Source organism: Phocoena phocoena, chromosome 12, assembly GCF_963924675.1.
Source record: "Phocoena phocoena chromosome 12, mPhoPho1.1, whole genome shotgun sequence".
Classification (NCBI taxonomy): domain Eukaryota; kingdom Metazoa; phylum Chordata; class Mammalia; order Artiodactyla; family Phocoenidae; genus Phocoena; species Phocoena phocoena.
Genome location: NC_089230.1, coordinates 6,452,533 through 6,467,742, shown reverse-complemented (window position 1 = coordinate 6,467,742; position 15,210 = coordinate 6,452,533). Strand labels below are relative to the sequence as shown.

The 15,210-nt window shown below is 41.6% G+C and overlaps 1 protein-coding gene across 3 annotated transcripts in view; it reads right to left on the bottom strand.

Annotated features, from left to right (window-relative positions):
* The window catches only part of PRKN (parkin RBR E3 ubiquitin protein ligase), a 1,024,664-nt gene that overhangs the window by 539,161 nt on the left and 470,293 nt on the right, over positions 1-15,210 (bottom strand). For all 3 annotated transcript variants that reach the window (XM_065889067.1, XM_065889066.1, XM_065889068.1), the window contains one exon: positions 2,093-2,208. In XM_065889067.1, coding sequence (XP_065745139.1) covers positions 2,093-2,208 — 116 coding nt within the window. The remainder of the gene's footprint in view (positions 1-2,092; positions 2,209-15,210) is intronic.

Here is a 15,210-nt window from a genome sequence, read left to right as displayed (position 1 = left end):
ATCGACAAAAAAATCCTGGAAATAATAAGCACTTATAGCAAGGTTGCAAGGTACAAGGTTAATATGCAAAAGTCAATTGCCTTCCTATATACCAAGAATGAATATGTGCAATGTGAAATAAAAACACCATTTACATTGGCACCTGAAATCTGAAGTACTTAGGTATAAATCTAACAAAATATGAAATAAGACTTGTATGAAGAAAACTACGAAACTCTGATTGATGAAATCAAAGGAGAACTAAATAAATGGAGGTATTCCATGTTTGTGGGTAGGAAGACTCAATATTATCAGGTTGTGGGTTCCTCCCAAATCAATGTATACATGCAATGAAATTCCAATCAAAATCCCAGCATTATTTTATGGATATCAACAAATTGATTTTAAAATTTAATTGGAGAGGAAAAGACCCAGAATAGTCAACACAATATTGAATGAAAAAACAAAGCTGGACTGACATTACCTGACTTCAAGACTTACTATGAAGCTATAGTAATCAAGACAGTGTAGTGTTGGTGAAAGAATAGACATATAGAGATCAGTGGAACAGAACAGAGGGCCCAGAAATAGACCCTGATCTTTGACAAAAGAACAAAGGCAATACAATGGAGCAAAGATATTCTTTCCAACAAACAATGCTGGAGAAATGGGACATCTACATGCAAAAATGGACCTAGACACAGACCTTACACCGTTCAGAAAAATTAACTCAAAATGGATCACAGACCTACACATAAAACACAAAACCATAAGACTCTTAGAAGATGACATAGGAGAAAACCTAGATGACCTTGGTCATGGCACAACTTTTTAGATACACCACCACAGCCACAAGGCATAAAAGAAATAATTGACAAGCTGGACTTCATTAAAATTCAGAACTTTTGCTGTACAAAAGACAATGTCAAGATTATGAGAAGACAAGCCACAGACTGAGAGAAAACATTTGCAAAACACACATCTGATAAAGGACTTATCCAAAATATACCAAAAACACTTACAACTCAACAAAAAGAAAACAAACAATCTAATTAAAATATGGGCCAAAGGCCATAACAGACACCTCACCAAAGAAGACATACAGATAGCAAATAAGCATATAAAAAGATGTTCCACATCATATGTCATCAGGGAAGTGCAAATTAAAGCAACAATATGATGGAATCTTAGGTACCTATAAAAATGTGTTTTCATGTAATATTCCATGACAGGGAAATCTTATCATGCTACCATGTTAAATGGAAAAAGCCACATACAAAACTCTATATACAATACAATTACATATAGCACACACACACACACACACACACACACACACACACACACGCACCATACAGACATGCAAATGTTCAGGCATACCCAAGATACTGGAAAGAATTAAACCAAAATCTTACTAACCATGAGGATAGAATTTCTAACACTTTAAGTTAATTATTTCTAAAATAAAAAATAAAGCATTAACAAGAAAAAAACACAACAATCAGCAAAATACAAATGCAGAATATTGGGGTGTCCTCATGCAGGCTTTAATGACATCCCTATGCATGAATCTGTCAACATAAGGAGAAATAGTCATTTTCTCTAACCTACAGAGAGGGCACTCCTCTGCTGCCTGATATGAGAGGCGGCCTTATTCAATCAAGTGGTTAGTTACACACACACTTAAATCTAACTGTGTATGAATACAGCAGCTTTTATTTATAAAACCCCCAAAAAATAATGACAGGAAAATTTTTCTTGCAGGAGACAATATTATTTTTCCAGCAATTGTCTCCTTGTGTATCTGGGAGGTGGTTCATTTCCTTAGAAAGATGTTGTGAGTTATTAATATAAAGGTCACAGCTTAACAGCAGGAAACACAGAGGCAATGCTCCTAGTAAGATAATATGATCAACACTACATATTTTAATGCCATCTTTATCAACTTTAATGGAAGGACCTAAAATACTGGCTGGTGGGCTGCATTCTGACTTACAGAAAAATGTTTCCGATTTCTCCTTTGAAAAATTAAAAAGTGACTTTAATTACCTATTGTTTGCAGAGAAGTTGAGAAAGCCAGATGTTGAGAGTGACAGTGTTTTCAGATCCTTACCTGATGTCCATACATGTTATGCAGGTGATGTCTCGACTATTTGTTGTGATCAGGTTCAAAGCTACTGACGTTTCCTGGTCAGAGGTCGGGTGTGCTCCACATTTAAAGAAAAATTCCTGAAAGAATGAGAAATACGATCACTGACATGGAATCCGGCTCGCCATTTCCCCCTCTAAACATTTTCACAGTAAAGAACCTCTTCAGGAAGAGAAGAGATCTATCATTAGGTGTGAGTCTGAAATAAATCAACATCAACTCTTTTGAGGGAAACTAACGCCCTTGTGCCAAACGATTCAACAAGTCCTCTTTTTAGAAGGGTCCAATTGTCTGCTAGTCTTTTCTTCTTTTTCTCTTTCAGCCAGGTTGCTGGGGGAACACTCTGTGTGTGCCCCTAGCTCACCTCTCGGTGAGAAGTGAGTCTGGTAAAATAACACAGTGTGGATGCAGGAGGAAGCCTGAAATAGCATCTCGAAAATGAGGAAGAGGAGACCCTGAGCCACGAGATGATTTGCCCAAAGTCAGACAGTCAGAGGTGAATCCAGGAAGTAACCCAGGCTTCTTAAAGGGAAACTCAGTGCTTTTTCTACAGGATCACCGCACAGCTGGTCAGTCAGCGGCAAGAATATAGTGCAGGGTAAGAAATCTAGCAATCTCAACTACTGACAAGCATGCTAATACTGCAGACTTACGGAGGAGCAGAGTGTGCCTCTCCCCTCGTTCTGCCCCCTTTGGCATCCCAGGATTCCCTGGGAGTCTCACCTGCCCACCCCCTGCCAGGCAGTTAGGAATGTTCTAAACCCGCACCTCTTTCCTTCTTAGTTCATTTCCCAGCCCTGTCCTGCCACACACTCCTTTATCTTAGCTTGTGGGATCGTACTTCCCCAAGCAGGGACTGAACCCTGGCCCTAGGCAGTGAGAGTGTGAAGTCCTAACCTCTGACCGCCAGGGAATTCCCAAGATATATCTTTTGATTGATAATATTCTCCCTTCTCAAACAAAATATTTTTTGTTTTTCTTATTTTCATCTTCTGTTGTTTCTGTATTTTTCACATACCCCTTTTCCCTCTCACACACCAAAGTGTTTGACAGGTAAGTACTCTGCTTCTTGTCAAACAGTCTGTACAGCTTCCATGGTAATAACATCCATGAAGCTAAATTGTGTGCCACTGCAAAACTTCTGTACAAATGTAACACTGGAGGACAGAAGACCCCTTGCATATACACTTAATCCTCCGCTCCATTTGTGTATAACTACTGGGATATAGAAAGTATTTTCCCTTTAAACACTAGACCTGGTGTCAGCAAACTTCTATTAAAGCACCACACATTAAATGTCTTCAGCTTGGCGGGCCATATGGTCTTTGTTGCACTGCTCGACTCTGCATTATTGTCTAAAAGCAGCCATGGACCATATGCAAATGAATGGATGTGGCTGTGTCCTAATAAAACTTTATTTACAAAAACATGTAGCAAATTGGATTTTGCCTGCAGGCATAGATTGTCCAACCAAAAGACCCTGAGATATCTGTGGAATGTCTTATTCACATTTGTATCCTAACAGTATACAGGACAAGCATTAGATATATTTTCTTAAATAAAAAAAAAAATCAATAGATTTACTTAATAAATGCTACCAGTGTTTCTTTATACATCTGACACCACCACTCTTAGTCTGTCCTTTCCCTGCTTGTAACCAAACTAACTTCCTCCTCCTCTGACCTGAGACACAGTGAGCCACACCTGTGGGTGTCAAAGTCCAATGGGCATCAGAATCACCCAGGAGGCTTGTTAAACTAGACATCGCTGGGAGCCACCCCAGGTGTTCTGACACGGGGCCAAGGATTTGCATTTCCAACAAGTTTCCAGGTGACGCTGTTACTACTGCTCTGCGGACCACACTTTTGAGAACCACTGAGTTACAGCAACATTAGCAGTAAGGGGAGTAAACTCTACTTATTCTTTCGGAAGACAGGGGCTGTAGCAGACCTCGTTTATCACATGTGAAAATAATGTCATGTCTCAGGGAAAATATGTTACTCTTAAAAATCTGGAGTGTGCAGAGAAACGTCCTCAAGCCAGGAGTTAGGAACCCAGGCTGCTCTTAAGAACAAGTGTCTCATCAATTCCAGATGGTATAGCTGCTAGCTAGCCAGAACCCATCCTACCTGGGGCAAGTGACAGAGCAGCCAACCTGCCAGCCTGCAGTCCTCGGCCCAGAAGATGAGGGTGTGCCAACAGTCCTGCTACGATGGGTGGGGTATGCAGTGCAGCTGATGGGAGCCCGTCCGGCGTGTCTGTAAAGTCCAACGCGGCTTCCCTTGAAGCAGCATGGAAATCATACTGATTGTTTTTGTTTTCTCTTTTAACATGGAATGCCACCCTTTTCACTCAATTTTTTGAAATGATATACACCCTTCAAAGGTCAGTTCAAGGGTATTATGAAAAAGAGTTAAGGCAAACCTTGACTATCAAAACAAGACGTCTGGAGGGCATGACCGATCCTTCTGAAATACACAGAGCTAGCTGTGACTGCTTTCTGCAGATATGAAAAACTTGCTCACTCATAACGAAAAGTAATTCCTCCAAAATGGCTGAGTTGGCTGGACTATCAAGAAGATATTTCATATACAGATAAATAGTATTTATATTTTTTCTTAGCTTGCAGAAAGCTACTGGTAGACATTCAGCTAACAAATCACATACTGCTCTAACACCAGCTAAAAGTCGGATAAAAGGCAAAATCCTTTTTAATGGAGGTAGGGATTTTACAAACAATGGTATAATAAGTTACAAATGTTTGGAAAATTCCAGTAATTCACATGGTGTGATAGAATTAAAATACAAATTACCAACTCTGTATATTAAATATGTATCAGTCATCAGCGAATTTCCGGGCCTTCTCCACCAGTTTTTGTGAAAGGAGGTTCTTTTCTGGTGTTAGAGTAGCAAAACTGGTGGAGGGTCCGAGATTTTGCCCAGCTTGCAAGCTAACAGACCGTCTCAGGGATGCTGGCAGAAGGCATGAGACAAAAAAACTGCATGGCTCAGAGCCCAGGCAGAATGAAGTATGGACATCACGATTATGTCAGTTTCTCTGCATCCCAACTCCCAGGAGATGAAGTGGCCAGGCCAAGCTAGCTGGGGGGTTTCTGCATCACAGCTGAGGACCCTGAGCTTAGGGAACCCAGATCTTTTATAAGGACCTGTAAGCCAACTTTCCCTTTGTCCTAAAGGGAGACACTGTGTTTATTATACTGAACAATAAGCAGGTCCACCTTTTACTCTAGAGAGAGATACTATCATTATTTTCCAGGTTGTTTGCTATACAATTTCCTTGAAAAGATTATCCAGAAAAAAAGAGTAGTTGTGCAGAAACTTGAGAGAACCCTGGAGAAGTGTCTGCCAATAGTAACAACACCTTTTCCATAGACTCATCAGCAGAACGAGCTGATCATTTCCTGTCCCGCACAATCAATGGGTCATTAGCACTTTCAAAATCTTTCTGATATTTGCAGGCTGCGTTCAAAACACACAAACAATAAAGCAAAACACAATAGAAGAAAAACCTTGCTGAAAAATTCTACCTTGGGTATTTCAACTTGCTTATGTAGAGTTGTCATCTCACACACAGCTGCATGATTCTTTTGGAGTAATCGTCTATGAATTCTGCTTTCTATGATGTTTTTCTCTTGATTGTTCAGATTAAAAAATCAAGGATGCCAAAGCCAGAAAAATCTTCTAGCCAGGTTCTAAGCAGTGTGGTCAGAAAGCTGACACCACCGTGAGATCTGGCCATCAGGGGCATGACACCAGCTGATCCCCACAAGGACCCAGGGAACAGCTCACTCTGGGCCAGATGACAGTGGTTGCGCCCCAGGGCCTGGCTGCTTGAGGTGGCATTACTCTAGTTACAGTGGGTGCCGGGTTTGACAAGCAAAGTTACTTCTATATCACCAGGGATATAGTCCCCTATGGGTGCAGAAGAGAAAACTTCTTGTTCATTGAGGGGAGGGACATCTGTCAATTCTAGTGAAGGAAATATAGGATCCTTATGTGGGTAAAGAAAGAATCTCAAAGGGACCCACCCATCTTTCACAAATGCCATCTCACAGGTAAAATCAGCTACAAAAAAACAAGAAAGAAAACCAAACAAATCCAGTCCCATTAAATGAAATGACTTCCTGCACCTAACCAGGAGCTGCAGTTCCCACTGGCTGGCTCACTTCACTTGGATCCATATACTCAGTTCTGGGAGGCCCTAATTAGCTATGGAACTAAAATCTATGACAGTAATTGGCCAGGATTTTTTTTTCCCCAAATGATAGTGTGAACTATTTTAAAAAATGAAAAAAAAAATAATCCCAGAGTAAGACCTTAAAAAATGTGCTTGGGTTTATAATGTGACCCTGTTAAATGCTATTTAGTACTATAATGTGCTTTTCACCTTATTAATACTAAAGAGAAAATCCAAAATATAACAGAGTTATATTCTTTAAGTTCTTAGAAACATACTCATATTTCTGCCATTTCTGTGGACAAGGCTACGATTCTTTCCTTCCATTCTCGCTGAGGCCTCGTATTTTATCATAACCCACTCATTCTTTCCTTTCAGATCTTAGAGGCCTAGCCTGCTGGCTGAATGACGCCCATAAAAAGCAATGTTATACCAAGGGAAAGACCTGTGAACAGTTCAACTGTAGGAAGCTACCTCTTTCTCCTCATTCCATTCTGCTACCTGACTCAAGACGCTGCCAGTGTTTCTAACAAACAAAGGGGAAAATGGAAAGTATGGAAACGAATAAATAAAGCAGCAAAATCTGAACTGATACCAAGAACCCAATTTATAAAAACTTACATAATCAGAAGCTAATCGGCAACTCTAAACACAAATTAATGTGTTCCACATTTCTATAAAAATAACTTACAACGAACATCTGGCGAGCCCTGCTTGTCTCAAACACAATCTAGTTTCACAGACCTGAAGAAACAGCAGTGAGACCTGACTTCTTCCATCATGAAACTTCAAACAGCTTTCATCGAACTTCTTAAAGTTAACAATTTTAATAGATATTGCTTAACAATTACATGTTTTCCACATAAAAATGGTCTCTCTTTACAAAGAGTTAAATCCCATGTTAGTCTCCAACTTCTTCTCAGTTAATATCCCCCAAAGGCAACGTATCTTTCTTTTGATAAAATAAAAGGGACTCACAGTTTTCACTATAAGGTTACAATGCATCTACGGTCTGTACTGAAGAAGTAACTGGCCATTTGCATGGGTCAGGGTCAAGTTAGGGAAGCAGGGCCCATACCAGTTAGTTCAGTTGAGAGAATTTAATGCTGACTGAGATCTAGTTGCAAAGGTGGTGGAAACCCAGAAGAATTAAACCAGGGCAGGAAGCTCCTTGCCATTAGCAGCATTAGCACAGGGTGATCTAAACACCGGGGACTGGGGGACGGGGGTAGGTGGGAGGATGGATAAGATGCAGCCCCTGCCAAAGACCCCTCCCAAAGAGAAAGGGAGAAACATCCCAGCTCTGCCCTCTCTCCACCCTCCTATCTCTCACTAGGCTGTGCTTGGGGAAAGCCCGCCTGAAGCAAGGAGAGGGGGTCTGCCTGTCCAAGCCACGTGCCAGCAGAGAGAGGAAGGGCAGGTGCATCTGAACGCCACCAGCACGTGCTGGTGCGCTGTCAGGAGGCAAAGCCAAGTCAAAAGTCTTCAACATTCACTGCTTGTTAGTGGGGACATATTCTAATCAGCCTCCAGAAAAGGAAAAATGATACGTTCAGATACGGTTCTGTATTAAATAAAAATACATAAATATTTACACTAAATAATAAACCTGTCAAAAGATTACCCACCCAAATTTTCAACTAAGAGGGACTGAGGACACAGGGGCATTGCTATCTATGAGAAAACTAGTAATAAGCGTCTTACATCCCTATCAAAGAGGTCCTCACGGTTACCAAGTTACAACAGACAAACTGTCACTTAGAATCAATCTAAATGTCTCTCGTGAGCCGAGAAATTCTGTCCGTAGTATCCTCAGTCCGCCTCTCCTCAGCCTGCCCGCTCCAACAGCTCCGCACTTGGTTATCTGCAGACTCTTTTGTAAGAAGCAACTGCTAGTTTTAAGTCTCATTAACCATTCAGAAATCTCATTATGAATGTGAATATGATAGTTTTAATTTTCGCTAAGCTAAAACATGACAAATGAGCATAATTACCATACTCTCCGCCTGGCACATAAGAAAAACCTGTAAATGAGCCACGCCACGACCTGCGCATCTGTGTCTTATTATTAGCGAATCTCAGTTTTCGTGCTGATGCGTTAGGCTCCCTTTATTATGCAAATCCAGGAAACAATTATATAAGCTTGGACATAAAATAACTATGCAACTTGTTAGGTTGTATAAGACTTGTAGACTTTGCTAATTTAACAATGCCAGTTGTAAAGTTAGGTTACACCTAAGTAAACAAATAAAATCTTGAAAGTTAACGAGTCTGCTATCATGTTCAACGATGTTTGTTTTCTCTCAATAAGGTGTTAATAAAGCCTCTAGATGATGTGCAAAGTTTATCAGGAGAAAGAAAATCAATATACTCCCACAAAAAGCAATATCACGTCAGATCTTTGCTGAGAAGGTCAGTTGCTACCTGTAAGCATCTCAACCACTGACAAAACCTTACAGAAGGCTTTCCGCCTCCTCCAAGGCCGCTCGTCCTTCGGTTAACAACAAATAAATAGATGATATGCATATAAAGAAGCATGCACACGTGCACAGGCATGTAAACGCACCAGACACTCAACGTGCCAAGCCAAGCCAAGCCATTCTACGCAGGAAAAAGTCTTAGCTCTGAAGTCAGCAAGCACACAGCTTTCTCATCTCACCACTGCGTCAGTCCAATGGCACAGCCATTTTCATATCAATAAAATTGTTATATTCCAAAAGAATTTAAAAAATTTTATCCTATTACCAAAGTTAAAAGTATAAGCTAGGTCTGCTACCTAGTCCAATGTATAATATAAAAATAAAAATGAAATTCTAAAATCCAAAAGGCGAGGAGGAGCTTCAAGATGGCGGAAGACTAAGACGTGGAGATCACCTTCCTCCCCACAGATACACCAGGAATACATCTACACGTGGAACCGCTCGTATAGAACACGTACTGAACGCTGGCAGAAGACCTCAGACCTCCCAAAAGGCAAGAAACTCCCTACGTACCTGGGTAGGGCAAAAGGAAAAACAGAGACAAAGAATAGGGACGGGACCGGCACCAGTGGAAGGGAGCCGTGATGGAGGAACGGTTTTCACACACTAGGAGCCCCTTCGCAGGCGGAGACTGCGGGTGGCGAAGGGGGAAAGCTTCAGGGCCGCGAAGGAGAGCACAGCACAGCGGAGGGCAAAGCGGAGAGATTCCCGCACAGAGGATCGGTGCCGACCGGCACTCACCGGCTCGAGAAGCTTGTCTGCTCACCCGCCAGGGCGGGCGGGGCTCGGAGCTGAGGCTCGGGCTTCGGGCGGAGCGCAGGGAGAGGACAGGCGGCGTGAACACAGCCTGCAGGGGGTTAGTGCGCCACGGCTGGCCGGGAGGGAGTCCGGGGAAAAGTCTGGAGCTGCCGAAGAGCTAAGAGACTTCTTCTTGCCTCTCTCTTTCCTGGTGCATGAGGAGACGGGATTCAGAGCGCCGCTTAAAGGAGCTCCAGAGACGGGCGCGAGCCCGGCTATCAGCGCGGACCCCAGACACGGGCATGAGACGCTAAGGCTGCTGCCGCCGCCACCAAGAAGCCTGTGTGCGAGCACAGGTCACTCTCCACACCTCCGCTCCCGGGAACCTGTGCAGGCCGCCACTGCCAGGGTCCCGTGATCCAAAGACAACTTCCCCGGGGGCACGCCTCAGGCTCGTGCAACGTCACGCCGCCTCTGACGCTGCAGGCCCGCCCCGCCTCCGCACTCCTCCCTACCCCCCGGCCTCAGTGAGCCAGAGCCACTGAATCAGCGGCTCCTTTAACCCCGTCCTGTCTGAGCGAAGAACAGACGCCTTCCGGAAACCTACACGCAGAGGCGGGGCCAAATCCAAAGCCGAGCCCCGGGAGCTTTGCGAACAAAGAGAAAGGGAAATCTCCCCCAGCAGCCTCAGGAACAGCGGATTAAATCTCCACAATCAACGTGATGTACCTGCATCTGTGGAATACCTAAATAGACAACGAATCACCCCAAATTGAGGAGGTGGATTTTGGGAGCAACGATATATATATTTTTTCCCATCCTCTCTTTTTGTGAGTGTGTATGTGTATGCTTCTTTGTGTGATTTTGTCTATATAGCTTGGCTTTTACCATTTGTCCTAGGATTCTGTCTGTCCGTATTTCTTTTTTAACTAAAAAAATTTTTTTCTTAATAATTATTTTTTATTTCAATAACTTTTATCTTCTTCTTTCTATTTTTTTCTCCCTTTTATTCTGAGCCATGTGGAGGACAGGCTCTTGGTGCTCCAGCCAGGCGTCAGGGCTGTGCCACTGAGGTGGGTGAGCCAAGATCAGAACAGTGGTCCACAAGACACCTCCCAGCTCCACGTAATTTCAAACGGCGAAAATCTCCCAGAGATCTCCATCTGAACGCCAAGACCCAGCTCCACGCAAAAATCATCAAGCTACAGTGCAGGACACCCCATGCCCAACAGCTAGCAAGATAGGAACACAACCCCATCCTTTGGACAGAGGCTGCCGAAAATCATAAGGCCACAGACACCCCAAAACACACCACCAGACCTGGACCTGCCCTCCAGAAAGACAAGATCCTCCTCATCCACCAGAACACAGGCACTAGTCCCCTCCCCCAGGAAGCCTACACAACCCACTGAACCAAGCTTAGCCACTGGGGACAGACAGCAAAAACAATGGACACTATTAACCTGCAGCCTGCGAAAGGAGTCCCCAAATACAGTAAGTTAAGCAAAATGAGAAGACAGAGAAACACAGCAGCAGATGAAAGAGCAAGGCAAAACCCCACCAGACCTAACAAATGAAGAGGAAATAGGCAGTCTACCTGAAAAAGAACTCAGAATAATGATAGTAAAGATGATCCAAAACCTTGGAAATAGAATGGAGAAAATACAAGAAACGTTTAACAAGGACCTAGAAGAACTAAAGAGCAAACAAACAGTGATGAACCACACAGTAAGTGAAATTAAAAGCTCTCTAGAAGGGGTCAACAGCAGAATAACTGAGGCAGAAGAACAGATAAGTGACCTGGAAGATAAAATAGGGGAAATAACTACTGCACAGCAGAATAAAGAACAAAGAATGAAAAGAATTGAGGACAGTCTCAGAGACCTCTGAGACAACATTAAACGCACCAACATTCAAATTATGGGGGTCCCAGAAGAAGAAGAGAAAAAGAAACGGACTGAGAAAATATGTGAAGAGATTATAGTTGAAAACTTCCCTAATATGGGAAAGGAAATAGTCAATCAAGTCCAGGAAGCACAGAGTCCCATACAGGATAAATCCAACGAGAAACACACCACGACACATATTAATCAAACTATCAAAAATTAAATACAGAAAACAAATATTAAAATCAGCAAGGGAAAAACAACAAATAACAAATAAGGGAATCCCCATAAGGTTAACACCTGCTCTTTCAGCAGAAACTCTGCAAGCCAGGAGGGAGTGGCAGGACATATTTAAAGCAATGAAGGAGAAAACCCTACAACCAAGATTACTCTACCCAGCAAGGATCTCATTCAGATTTGATGGAGAAATTAAAAGCTTTACAGACAAGCAAAAGCTAAGAGAATTCAGCACCACCAAACCAGCTTTACAACAAATGCTAAAGGAACTTCTCTAGGCAGGAAACACAAGAGGAGGAAAAGACCTACAATAATAAACCCAAAACAATTAAGAAAATGGTAATAGGAACATACATATCGATAATGACCTTAAATGTAAATGGATTAAATGCTGCAACCTAAAGACACAGAGTGGCTGAATGGATACAAAAACAAGACCCATATATATGCTCTCTACAAGAGACCCACTTCAGACCTAGGGACACATACAGACTGAAAGTGAGGGGATGAAAAACATATTCCATGCAAAACCTAACCTTACACCTAAAGCAATTAGACAAAGAAGAACAAAAAACCCCCAAAGTTAGCAGAAGGAAAGAAATCTTAAAGGTCAGATCAGAAATAAATGAAAAAGAAATGAAGGAAACGATAGCAAAGATCAATAAAACTAAAAGCTGGTTCTTTGAGAAGATAAACAAAATTGATAAACCATTAGCCAGACTTATCAAGAAAAAAAGGGAGAAGATTCAAATCAATAGAATTAGACACGAAAAAGGAGAAGTAACAACTGACACTGCAGAAATACAAAGCATCATAATAGGTTACTAGAAGCAAATATATGCCAATAAAATGGACAACCTGGAAGAAATGGACAAATTCTTGGAAATGCACAAACTTCCGAGACTGAACCAGGAAGAAATAGAAAATATGAACAGACCAATCACAGGCACTGAAATTGAAACTGTGATTAAAAATCTTCCAACAAACAAAAGCCCAGGACCAGATGGCTTCACAGGCAAATTCTATCAAACACTTAGAGAAGAGCTAACACCTAACCTTCTCAAACTTTTCCAAAATATAGCAGAGGGAGGAACACTCCCAAACTCATTCTACCACACCACCATCACCCTGATACCAAAACCAGACAAAGATGTCACAAAGAAAGAAAACTACAGACCAATATCACTGATGAACATAGATGCAAAAATCCTCAACAAAATACTAGCAAACAGAATCCAAGAGCACATTAAAAGGATCATACACCATGATCACGTGGGGTTTATCCCAGGAATGCAAGGATTCTTTAATATATGCAAATCAATCAATGTGATACACCATATTAACAAACTGAAGGAGAAAAACCATATGATCATCTCAATAGATGCAGAGAAAGCTTTCAACAAAATTCAACACCCATTTACGATAAAAACCCTCCAGAAAGTAGGCATAGAGGGAACTTTCCTCAACATAATAAAGACCATATATGACAAACCCATAGCCGACATCATCCTCAGTGGTGAAAAACTGAAACCATTTCCACTAAGATCAGGAAGAAGACAAGGTTGCCCACTCTCACCACTCTTATTCAACATAGTTTTGGAAGTTTTAGCCACAGCAATCAGAGATGAAAAGGAAATAAAAGGAATCCAAATTGGAAAAGAAGAAGTAAAGCTGTCAGTGTTTGCAGATGACATGATACTATACATAGAGAATCCTAAAGATGCTACCAGAAAACTACTAGAGCTAATCAATGAATTTGGTAAAGTAGCAGGATACAAAATTAATGCACAGAAATCTCTTGTGTTGCTATACACTAATGATGAAAAATCTGAAATTGTTGAGTTTATTTACAAAAATAAACTCAAAGTGGATTAAAGACCTAAATGTAAGGCCAGACACCATCAAACTCCTAGAGGAAAACATAGGAAGGACACTCTATGACATAAATCACAGCAAGATCCTTTTTGACCCACTTCCTAGAGAAATGGAAATAAAAGCAAAAATAAACAAATGGGACCTAATGAAACTTAAAAACTTTTGCACAGCAAAGGAAACCATAAACAAGACGAAAAGAGAACCCTTAGAATGGGAGAAAATATTTGCAAATGAAGCAACGGACAAAGGATTAATCTCCAAAACTTACAAGCAACTCAAGCAGCTTAATACCGAAAAAACAAACAACCCAATCCAAAAATGGGCAGTAGACCTAACTGGACATTTCTCCAAAGAAGATATACAGATTGCCAACAAACACATACAAGAATGCTCAACATCATTAATCATTAGAGAAATGCAAATCAAAACTACATTAAGATATCACCTCACACTGGTCAGAATGGCCATCATCAAAAAATATACAAACAATAAATGCTGGAGAGCATGTTCATTAAAGGGAACCCTCTTGCACTGTTGGTGGGATTGCAAATTGATACAGCCACTATAGAGAACAGTACAGAGGTTCCTTAAACAACTAAAAATAGAATTACCATATGACCCAGCAACCCCACTACTGGGGATATACCCTGAGAAAACCGTAATTCAAAAAGAGTCATGTACCAAAATATTCATTGCAGCTCTATTTACAATAGCCAGGACATGGAAGCAACCTAAGTGTCCATCAACAGATGAATGGATAAAGAAGATATGGCACATACATACAATGGAATATTACTCAGCCATAAAAAAGAATGAAACTGAGTTATTTGTAGTGAGGTGGATGCACCTAGAGTCTGTCATACAGAGTGAAGTAAGTCAGAAAGAGAAAAACAAATACCGTATGCTAACACATATATATGGAATTTAAAAAGAAAAAAGAAAAATGGGCATGAAGAGCCTAGGGGCAAGACGGGAATAAAGACACAGACCTACTAGAGAATGGACTTGAGGATATGGGGAGGGGGAAGGGTAAGCTGAGACAAAGTGAGAGAGTGGCATGGACATATATACACTACCAAACGTAAAAAAGATAGCTAGTTGGAAGCAGCCGCATAGCACAGGGAGATCAGCTCGGTGCTTTGTGACCACCTAGAGGGGTGGGATAGGGAGGGTGTGAGGGAGGGAGACGCAAGAGGGAAGAGATATGGGAGATACGTATATGTATAACTGATTCACTTTGTCATAAAGCAGAAACTAACACACCAGTGTGAAGCAATTATACTCCAAGAACGATGTTAAAAAAAAAAAAGTCCCAAAGGCTCTGAAAACACAAAATTTTTTGTTTCTAAACTTGGCATGAAAATTCATTTATGGCATAACCTGACATGAACTGGCATGACATTATTTCTGGTCTATATTTATCCAGCCTACTGTGACTATTCATGCTTTTCACTGAAAAATTACTATTTTTTAAAAAAATGACAGGGTGTAGACATTCCTGGAGATATTTCAGTTAAAATGTATGAACTGCAGGGCTTCCCTGGTGGCGCGGTGGTTGAGAGTCCGCCTGACGATGCAGGGGACGCGGGTTCGTGCCCCGGCCTGGGAAGATCCCACATGCCGCGGAGCCGCTGGGCCTGTGAGCCATGGCCGCTGAGCCTGTGCGTA